Raw genomic sequence first — 10,955 nt, 5'->3', positions numbered from 1 at the left:
TTTCGATATCTTCGTAACAGTCGCGGCCCGCGCTATCTTAACGATAAATGCAATTAGCTTTGACTTTCTGGATTTATAATTAATAGGGTCTTATACATTTTTGGCGACACGAGTAACCGCGATTAATACAGACCTGCCAAAAATCGAGATATAACGTTTAATGGTAGACGAGATAGGCTCTTGGAACGCCAAATTTCAATGACACAAGTAATTCTTTCGTGACTTTTTTGTTTTAAATTCTTATTTTTGTTCGTTTCTGCGTGAGAAACTTTCAGGATGAATTTCTTTGAAAGAAACGTTGCCAAAACATGTAGGCGCTATCAAAATTGGATGGAATAGAAAATGCGGAGTTAATAAACGAAAAGCAATTACGGCATTAAGATTCCTTATAGTATTCGACTCGGTGTTAATACCGCGCGTTAAGCAAAAAAAACCATAAACATTTTGCTGAGTTAAATTTGGCACCCTATAATTCTCAAAATCCCCGGTTTCTCGGGTTGCTTAGCCCAAATATAGGGAGACCGCGACGCGGCGTTTTATGTAAAGATAAACGCGCGGATTAACTAGTGCAAAATGTCAAAAATAGAAGGTAAATTCCGATGCCGCGATGGATGCCCGCCTTCCTATCCTACCACCTTTTCTACCCGGGTTATTTTGAAAATGAAATTTCACCGAAATATTTAGAAATTATCTCTTCGTTTTCACTGATTTTCCTAAAATTTTTAATTGATCATTTCTTCACACTCAAATTGAGTTTGGGTCGAGTTTCCCCCGAGCTTTCACCGAGATTTTTGCAATTTAAACTAAAGTTTAGTGTTAGAAGGTTTATAAATATTCCCCCAGTGTTTGGTCATTTATTAAGGTTATCCGAATCCTGACAACCACGCCGTTAAAACCTAAAAGGTAGAAAGAGTAGTTGTTAAAGAGCAAAATCCAACTGTAAAATGAATAGAGCGATGTTTGCAATACGAAATGTCTTTGACATTTGTTCGTTTTTGCCGTATCAAGCGCTGTTCTCCGGTCCGTTTCAACATCCCATTAATAAGCCGCCTGAGCTAAAAAAAATAGGAGCTCGATTACGAGTGGCGGTGCTAGGATCACTCTCTCTCTCTCTCCGTCGCTTTCCCCTTCAATATTCGTCTCGCTTCCAAGAGCGACCCATTTTTCTTGTCGTTCCCTTCAAGACCACGCGCATAAAAATATACGGCTAAAAAAGTTTAATTTATCTCCCCTCCGAAATCATCTTTGAGGAAGCTGACGCCCAAAAATAAAATCTAACTGCCAAAAGTACTTCATCCGGTTGATAGCAGGTTCGGTCGCGACCATGTGGACCAGGGGAAAGTTTTCCTTGGTGGTGCTAACCATACAGGTCATTTATATCATCATCTTCGCAATTTTTGTACGCTATGACAAAGTGGCCGATGCAAAACTCGCCGTCACCCTCAAGAATGACCCAACTAAGAAAAATTTGGAATATTACTACTCTAGTAAGTTTGTATTATTTAATTCTGGTTGACGGTATGTTTCGTAGTTACGTTTTTATAGTTTCAACTAATGCGCAAAAAGGTTTATTGGGGTTAAAACAAATTTTGTAGTTTTCATATCAACTAAGTTAAAATTTACTTTTTATTCAATTTTTAAAAGTGTTTAAAAAATTTAGATATCGTATAAGAACGAGAGGCTGCAGCGCGTATTATTAGAAGTATATTATATATTTTTTTACGAGATAAGTCGTCCTTCGCTTGAATAACGTGCTTTCGCTTTCACCGGTTGGTTTTCCAAAATCAGTTTAGAATGCGTTGTGAAGGACATCACGTAATAATTTTTTTTAAACTTACATAATATAAAATATTATTTATTAATAAGTTATTATCGTTCGGCAGTGTAATTTGTATATTTTTCACCGTCAGGGGGAGTAATACACGCCTTAAATTCTGAACCGTGATGCGGGGTATGCTTTCGCTGTTTGGCGGGAATTTCCGCCCATTAAAAACTAGCTGCCTCGAGCCGGCGAAGGTACACGTTTCCTATTTATAGCCTAGATGGACACTTTTGTCGTAAGAGATATTATATACTTCTGATACTGTCAGTATTTATTAATTGGCTCTAAGTATAGATATAAAACGCGGTATCCCAACCATCCTCGAAGGCCAATAATTATGTGCCGTGGGGCCCCTCGGTCCCCTTCGCACATTTACTCTTCTAATAAAAACATTCTTTCTGCCGTTATATCATTGAGGGAAGGCATCGTACTATGAATGTAACTATGGCACGCCATCCAGGACAAAATTCGCAGAAAATATAAGGCTATTTTGTAGAAATATAGGGCTACCTTGTAGAAATATAGGGCTACCTTGTAGAAATATAGGCCTACCCTCAGAAATATAGGTCTACGTTCTTTAAAAATATAGACCTACCTTCAGAAATATAGGCCTACCTTGTTTAAAAATAAAGGTCTACCTTGTTTAAAAATATAGGCCTGCCTTGTTTAAAAATATAGGCCTGCCTGGTTTAAAAATATGGGGTTATCTTTTCGGTCGCTCAAAGCGGCACATCGCAAAATCTCAGAATATAATAAACTATAGTAGAATTCTACTATTGTGTCACTATTTAAGGATAAATTGTTGCAGAAGTATATAATATTCACAAAAGTCTTCATATCCGATTCATCTCCGAGTCTGCACTCGAAAATAACGGAGGTGTACAATATTACAACATGAAATTTAAAATTTACTGTTAATTGTACTTTATATTTATCGTGTCTAGAACAGGTTTTTACTTGCAGCCTCGCTACGTTTACAAGAAAAAATTCCTGTAATTTTACAGGAATTTTCCTGGTAATATTGTACACTTCCGTTATTTTCGAGTGCACCCTCGGAGATGAAGACTTTTGGGAATATTATATACTTCTGCAACAATTTATCCTTAAATAGTGACACTATAGTACAATCCTACTATAGTTTATTATATTCTGAGATTTTGTGCCGCTTTGAGCGACCGAAAAGACAACCCCATAATTTTAAAGAAGGTAGGCCTATATTTTTAAACAAGGTAGGCCTATATTTTTAAACAAGGTAGGCCTATATTTTTAAACAAGGTGGGCCAATATTTTTAAACAAGGTAGGCCAATATTTTTAAACAAGGTAGGCCAATATTTTTAAACAAGGTAGGCCTATATTTCTGAAGGTAGGGCTATATTTTTAAAGAAGGTAGACCTATATTTCTAAAAGGTAGCCCTATATTTTCTGCGAATTTCGTCCTGGATGGCGTGCCATATGTAACGACATTGTAATGCAACGAGCTTAGCGTGATTTCCTTCGGAGCGTTAGCGAACCCTATAATATTTCTGTTTTTCTAAAGGATCTTTTACCCGATACTGGTTTCCTACTTTAGGTCGAAGTGCGAATTATTAGACATAAGAAGGAAACTGATATGGTCTCTAGTTCCCAGAGTGACGTTCCCTGTACAAAAGAGTGACAATTTAGGTACGCGCCGCTGGGGAAATTCATAAACGTTGAACGCAAAAGTATACTTTAATTTACAAAATGAAAATATTTATATAATTTATTTTATTGGTAGATTGTAACATTTACGAAAAACAATTATAGAAAAAAGTAAAGCAATATGAGAGGTTTCAGTACCAGCCAAAACTTTCCTTTTGCAAATATAATTGTAAACATGAGTTTTGTTTACATACAGTATTTCGGACTTGCAGAATCTATGCATGGTCTCCGTCACACGTTGAATATTTTTTACTTTCTGTGCGCAGCGGCGTTTGAACATATTCGCTCGATCGCAAAATATTTTGCGCACAACTCCTATCTAATTGCAATTAAGTCGGACGCAATATTTTGGCGTTTAACATTCTATGAATTCCCCTTAGCAATAAAGATTTAATTCCAATTACGCTAATGATATTTTCTAACTAATTCGCTTGTTATCTCGCGCGTCACGATTTCTCGAATAAATTTGGCTAAAAAACTTAGTAACACATTTCTCAGTTCAGAGTAACGATTTTTTTTGGATTTAAAAAAAAACTATTTTTAGTTACTCGAGGGTGGCTTAAATCCGAGAGCACGTTCTAATTTTTTGCGTCGCACCGTTAGTTTTCCCTCAAAAATTTTCACCGGCTCTCTAAAAATATAGTTAGGCTCCCAAGGTTCCGAATCTGGTAATTACCGACCAAAACGAAGAAATATAGTTATATTTATAAATATAAAATGTTGTCAAGCTGTTTGTATAGGTCGAACGATCCTGGCATTTGGGGGGGTTGGTGGTCGCGCGGAGAGACCAACATTCTTCCTAGAAAATAGTGCGAAGTCTTTTCTTTCACGTTCCAATTATTCCAGACATTCGTATCTCGTCGGAATGAATGTCTACGTCGTGATTGGGGAAAATATTTTCTCTGTTAGCGGAAACTAGATTCTTATCTTCGAGGTTGAAAAGCGGATGTCTCCTAATTATACGTAACAAGCCTATATATACGTTTTATTTCGATGTAATCGAGCTCTGTTTGTTTATAATAAATAACTACGCGTAGATTCATCTCGTTCCGATATTAACGGCTTAACTGTATTTCAGTGTTCCAAGATGTGAATGTTATGATATTCTTTGGCTTTGGCCTTTTGATGACCTTTCTGAAGAAGTACGGCTTCAGCGCTGTCGGATTTAACTTCCTTCTGGCTTGTCTGGCCGTCCAATGGGCCATCATTATGCAAAACTTTTGGGAAACGTCAGAAGATGGAAAAATACATCTCAGTATTACGAGGTAATATACGACTTCAGACATTTGTCAAAAATTGTCAAGCTGATTAAGTTATAAGAGCTATCAGTATTCTAGGATCACGTATGTCGTGTATAGGTGGTAAGTTTAATTAGTTTATACAACATGTGGTGATACGTTAACCGCGGTATGTTGATGTGAGTGATATTAGGCAATTAACCTAAAGCTCATGATAGGCGTTCAAAGTTCTTTTTATAATTAGACGGGGATTCGAAAGGCAAGCGTAACGTGTTCTCGCTTTTTCTATAAACTATCCCAACGCGTGTTTTTGGAAACATTTATCTAAAAAAACCTTTCGCGCGAAATTGCTTATCAGTGACTTCACCTTTACGATTGTATACGGGATGGAGATGGGGTTGTAATCGACGCTAATTAGTAATTAAGCTATCGATCCCTTTAGGAAACTTTCCCTCAAATAGTCGACATTTTCAGCCTTATCCCGAAGTGTACTAGTATACAGATAAGCGAGTTACACATTTATCCGTATTAACAACCACTTTCAAAGAATGGTGGATTTGAACGCCAATTGCTCCATAATATTCAATCACGAACATTTATATAGTTTGGTCGTTTTAATATAGTAATTCGTTTAATTTACAGTTTAATAACAGCCGAATTTGCGAGTGCCACAGTTCTGATATCGTACGGCGCTTTACTGGGCAAAGTGAGCCATTTGCAGCTAGTGGTCATGGGCCTCATCGAAATTACCATATTCGCGTGCAACGAACATTTGGGTATTCGCGTCTTCCAGGTACGTTCCAAACAACGAAGATACAGAATAAGCTCACGATAAAACTTGTACGGAGAACATTACTCGTTGGCGCTGCCTAATGGTTCAAAATTGTATAGTGTAATTTCTTTCGGATAATCTAAGATTGTGGCTTCACTAGGGAGGGGAGGGGGACTGCACCGGTTTTCACACTCTCTTCGTAATAAATTCGTTCGTCTTTATTTAATTATTGTTATTTCTTTTTTGAGTAAGCACACGTTGAAGGTATATCACTAAATAAACTGAATACTAAAATTGCTAAGTCTATAATGTTGTTCCATAAGTTTGTCACTTTGGGGAATATTTTACTGAGAGCTAGTAACGAAGTGACGTCATCACAAGAAGAAAATCGCCCCCTAGCGAGGCGCTGTCGAAGGCTACGTGTGACGCGGGAGCGAGTGGACACAAAACTGCCCGTAATGCAGTCTGTCTTGTGAATAGCTCTCAAATTGTCAGTAAAACTTTTAATAAGTGTCACACTTATGTAACAATATTATACACTTATGCTATAACTATACTATATTCAGCGTTATTATCCGAAAGTTGTTATTTGAAAATAACAAATGACACAATTGACATCGGTAGCATACTATTGATCTTCATTTATGGTCTGGTATAAATGTGGTTCAGAGAGTGACAATTTGAGTTACCGCCCTTAGTGACGCCACTGATCTAAGAGTAGGTCAAAATTAAAGAATTTTTGAATATGAATACTGTACATGTTCTCCCTTCGTAATTTTTGTACGCCCTTTATTCTCTTTAACACGCAAAACCATCACTCTACAACCACCTCAGGCGGTTGATATTGGCGGTTCGATCTTCCTCCACACTTTTGGCGCTTATTTTGGCCTGGCAGTCGCTTTCGTCCTGTATCGAAAGGAATACCAAGGTCACGAAAAAACCGGATCCAATTACCATTCCGACATTTTCTCCATGATAGGTGAAACAAGTGTTTTCAATAATCACGCTGAACGAAATTTATGGACTAACGAATGCTATTTCTTTCAGGAACTCTGTTCCTGTGGATGTTTTGGCCCAGTTTTAACTCCATCATGGGCGACGAGCATTTCCGACACAGGGCAGTCATCAACACTTACCTCTCCATTACGGCGAGTTGCGTCTTCTCCTTCGTCGCCTCGTCTCTGGTCAGCCCTAGAAGCAAACTTAATATGGTATAGTCTTCTTTATTACCAATTTTACTGTCAAACACATACGCGATAGACAAATAGAAAGAGTATATATTCAAATATTGATCCAAAACCAGTCTTAGCCCCCAATGTACGCGTCATTGTTTTACTCGTTAATGCTAAATATTGATAGGAATATGATATGTTCCGGCAATGTCCGCAAACGGAAGATATTCCTCTCCCGCAACGAGAGGCAGGTGCAGCGTAAGAAAACCTTGTTTACAAATTGCGAGAAAGCTCTGTGGGTAATATCGAAAATGTACGGTGGTCGTTAGTCTTATACACGGTGATATCAGGAAAAGTATGGCCAACTTTTCTCAATTGAAACAAGGATCGAAATAGGAGCCCGAGCTGTCCGTCAGCTAGCGTTCATTTTGCATTGATCGGACAGAGAGTCAGTCCCTAGTTTCATTTTCAATGCCCTTCTTTTTCCGGCTGCCTTCAATTTCGATAAAGCAATAATCGGAGACTCCGCGCTTTTAGGGAGCTTATCTCGTTTCCCTAGTAACCGACTTTGCAATAATGTCCTGTTTGTAAAGGGGAGCGACGACTGGGAGAGGGATCCGGTTGAAATTTGGGGAAATCGGAAACGTTCTTAACTTCTTATTCTCTCCAAAATTTCCAAAGAGCCGTTCCGTATAGAGCAAACATCGAAATAGACCTCAGCGCAATTTATTGACTATCTATGATTTCGTTTAAATTTTCATAAACCTTTTTCTCATATTGCCCTCGGATATTCGGAGATAAATTGTTAATAAGACTAACGCGGTCATTTTGTACGCTTAAAAATTCGAAATTCAGTTTAAAATATTTTTATATTTTTATATATTATAATTGGTAGGTGAAATATGTATACACCAGGGTTGGACATGTGGGAAAAAGTGGAAAAAACTCTTTTCATTCTAAATTAAACATTGATATATCTATTAAGTGACTAATTTGGCCATTGCTAATAGGAGAGATGAAAAAAGAGTGAATAGAATAGAAGAATATACTGCTTTTATTATTTATTTTATATTGAATTTTGCCACTAGAGGTGGAAAAACCACGGAAGTACGATTTTCCATACGGTTTTTAACATGAAAACAATAGGTGGAAAAACCCGCGGAAAAATCTAGTTTTTTCCACCCGGTTTTTCCACCCTTGGAAAAATTGGGCCAACCCTGGTATACACCGAAGATAACATTTGATGAACAATGAGAATGAGCAATTTTTAGCACCTGGCTTTTGGGCTAACGCCAAAAAAAGCCCCACGAATGCGTAGACGCTTTTTTAATTAAATACTATTGTCGTTGACAGGTTCACATTCAAAATGCCACGCTCGCGGGAGGTGTCGCGATTGGAGCCACCGCCAACATGATGTCCAATCCTTTCGGGTAATATTTTCTCTTCCTATCCAATCATCGACGTCCCTTATGTAGACTTCTTTAGTTGGAATCCCTTTTCTCGGGTATGAAACCCGTATAGAAAATAGATTACGGCTTTGTATTAGCGCGATGGTTGGGTAGAATCTCTATCTTCGGCTATATCGATATTAATGAAATTCGTAACGCTTCTCTTTGTTCGCCTTCGATCAGAGCCTTGATCATCGGAGGCCTTTCTGGAGTGTTGTCAGTGGTTGGATACACGTACCTAGGCGTAATGTCTTTTTTTCACTCGTATTTATGATTTTCCGAAGAAGAAAAATATTTCAATATTTCGTGTCTCGTTGATTTGTAAACAGCCCATTCTCGTACGTCGATGTCGCCTTCACGACTCTTGCGGAGTGAACAACTTGCATGGAATGCCCGGAGTACTCGCCGCTTTGATCAGCGCCATTTTGTCTTTTAGCGCTACAGAAAGCCAATACGGACGAAGGTATTGTTTTCGCATAAGTAGCGCTTGTAGTTTGAGATAGACAAATTCGAGCTATACGCGAGCGTCATCTTAAAAAGTTATTCCCCCCTCCCCTTCTTCCCCTTTTTATACGTTTTATCAAGAATTGTATTGTGGTTAACAGAGAATATGTAGTCGTAATCGTAGCTTTTATTTTCATGAATCCCGGAAAACACTCTCCACCCACACGGAGATAAATTCAGCGATCCTACTGGAGTATCTTCCCCCCTTACCGACAGAAAGGGGGAAATATTACACGAGGAAAGGCTGAGGGGCGTAGTTTATCTTCCAGAAATCACGAGATGAAAAAGTTGCTGCCACGGTGCTGCTCGCATATTCTCCGTACACTCGGATATAATCTTGTTTTTTTTTAACTCAATCTCGGGTTTTTTATTTTGAAAGACCAAATTTTACTTTCCTTCCATATATATAAATCAAAAGATTATCGATCCAGCTGTAGTTCGACTTTCTTTAGATATTTTGCTTTGGCGCGTTTTTTCGCCACCAGACGCGTTTTGTACCAAAACTCGTTTACCTTCACTGATTTCGCATTTTCGTCAGCCTGTACCTTCTGTTTCCCGCTCGAGCCCCCGTGAACTCGACGGAGTTGACCGACATTCAACTAGACTTACCCGAGGTTCTGGCTGGTGAGGGAAGAACCGCGTCCTCTCAAGCCGTGTACCAATTGATAGCTCTGGCTGTTACGATGGTCATCGCCGTCGGAGGAGGTCTCGCTACCGGTTCGTACTTGACTTTTCCCTTTAACTAAGACCAAACGTGGCGTCGTAAATCGTTCGAATGTCTAGGTTTGCTTCTGAGGTTACCTTTTTTCGACCCTCCCACCTTCGAGCAACTATACGACGACACCGATTACTGGGAACTGCCGTCGGAGGACGAAGGACACGTGAAACCCTACTTCCGCAAAGAAGACGACACTAAGGTCTAACGAAACGCGCGTCTTAGTTAAGGAGAGATGGCTCGATCATTCTCTATTCCGTTCTCGAAAATTGATGTTCGCTTTCTAACCATATCAAATGCTAATTGTTTTTAATATTCTTTGGACTTCTGCTAAATGATAACCGAAACGCTTGTCTGTATCTTTTTACAAACTGAGAGGGACTTGGTAACCTCGCCATTTTTCGACGTCTTCTGGTGCCTTTCCGCTATTCGCTAAATGTATCTATCACTAAAATAGTTGCTACGGGAATACCCTGTTACATTAACTCATACTTTCTTTCTATTTTTGGTATTATTGCGTAGATTCTTCGTCGTGATTGTATAAAGTTAACTGGTACATGATTTTTACAGGAATTAACGCAACCTCTACAAGCCCCGACAGAGCTCGAACTGCAAACACGGTAAAACCCATATATTACGTGACTCTGTGACGTCACTATTACCGCGCTACCCTCTTTGTTTTTATTGTATTTTGTAAAGCCTTAGATCATTTTCATCCTTTTTATCACGATATATCGTTCATTCCAACGTGGAATGTTTAATGGACCGATTTCCTCAGTCTCGAACGCACGACGATAGGGCAGTAGCGACATCTTCTTTTCAAAATTTCTACATCTAAAATATTCTCTTACTTTGGTAGATCAGCCACGCTCGGGTTGATAAATGCCACAAAACGCGTCTAAATCTCTTATTTGAAAAATTAATATCTTCAGAAACACTCTTATTTCTAATAGCCAGATTTAGGTTCTGATGAATAATTTTCCAACGATAAGTGTTAATTTTAAGTTTTAAAGCGATAAAATTGTGGATAAGCCTTGGCTAAGGTGCTAAGGGCTCGAGGCGGAGTTTTCTCCCGCGTGGTTCTAAGTTTTTTAACGTTCGCGCACGGCTTGCGCGCATTCATAATGCATTTCGCGGATTTTATTTCAGAAATGCATAATTGAGAACATAACCACTAGGAGGTGCAGATTTTGAATACCTACCTCTTAATAACGGGTATGTGACCGTCACAAATTTGGCCTTAACCTTGGCTTATGGGGACCTTATGATAGGCTTATGGCCTAATTTATAGTTATTTATATTTAACGTTTAATTTCTGTTAAATAAGCTTAAATAAACAACGAAGTACTCGAAGTACTCGTCGGTATAGCGTGAAATTTATCTGCAGTGAAAATATAGGTTAAGTTTCAACCAAAATATCGAGAGGTAAATGGTGAATTAAGCATTCCAAAGTTGGATGTACGCCTCATGGACGATATTCATTCGAATTTTGAATTCTTGTTTTTCTTGTGTTTGAAAACCGCAAATAACGTAATTCGCGTGAAACGATGCGAAATTTAAGATAGTTAAATGAAATAAAATAAAAATGGAGACTTTTTGTGTC

The 10,955-nt window shown here is 38.5% G+C and overlaps 1 protein-coding gene across 2 annotated transcripts; it reads left to right on the top strand.

Annotated features, from left to right (window-relative positions):
* Window positions 1–1,142: 1,142 nt before the first annotated feature.
* Rh50 (Rhesus blood group-associated glycoprotein Rh50) lies at window positions 1,143–10,937 on the top strand. Of its 2 annotated transcripts, none has more exons than XM_090157033.1 (11): window positions 1,143–1,487; window positions 4,582–4,768; window positions 5,384–5,534; window positions 6,348–6,492; window positions 6,561–6,724; window positions 8,039–8,115; window positions 8,317–8,377; window positions 8,463–8,596; window positions 9,176–9,354; window positions 9,421–9,554; window positions 9,923–10,937. In XM_090157033.1, the coding sequence occupies exons 1-11, from the start codon at window positions 1,325–1,327 to the stop codon at window positions 9,974–9,976; spliced, it is 1,449 nt and encodes a 482-aa protein (XP_090013159.1). In that variant the 5' UTR covers window positions 1,143–1,324; the 3' UTR covers window positions 9,977–10,937. The 2 variants fall into 2 exon arrangements, with proteins under 2 accessions (XP_090013159.1, XP_090013160.1); XM_090157034.1 differs by lacking the exon at window positions 1,143–1,487 and adding an exon at window positions 4,432–4,466.
* Window positions 10,938–10,955: the final 18 nt, after the last annotated feature.

The sequence above is a fragment of the Leiobunum rupestre genome, chromosome 8, assembly GCF_980474605.1.
Source record: "Leiobunum rupestre chromosome 8, qqLeiRupe1.1.hap1, whole genome shotgun sequence".
Taxonomy (NCBI): domain Eukaryota; kingdom Metazoa; phylum Arthropoda; class Arachnida; order Opiliones; family Sclerosomatidae; genus Leiobunum; species Leiobunum rupestre.
The sequence above is the reverse complement of the archived record's forward strand: the minus strand, read 5'-3'. Positions and strand labels throughout refer to the sequence as shown.

Excerpts from the sequence above, each read along its gene's own strand:
- Rh50 (XM_090157033.1), top strand. The coding sequence starts at position 1,325 with ATGTGGACCAGGGGAAAGTTTTCCTTGGTGGTGCTAACCATACAGGTC. Across the intron at positions 5,535-6,347 it reads TGGGTATTCGCGTCTTCCAG|GCGGTTGATATTGGCGGTTC; the intron begins GTACGTTCCAAA and ends CAACCACCTCAG. Across the intron at positions 8,378-8,462 it reads TTGGATACACGTACCTAGGC|CCCATTCTCGTACGTCGATG; the intron begins GTAATGTCTTTT and ends ATTTGTAAACAG.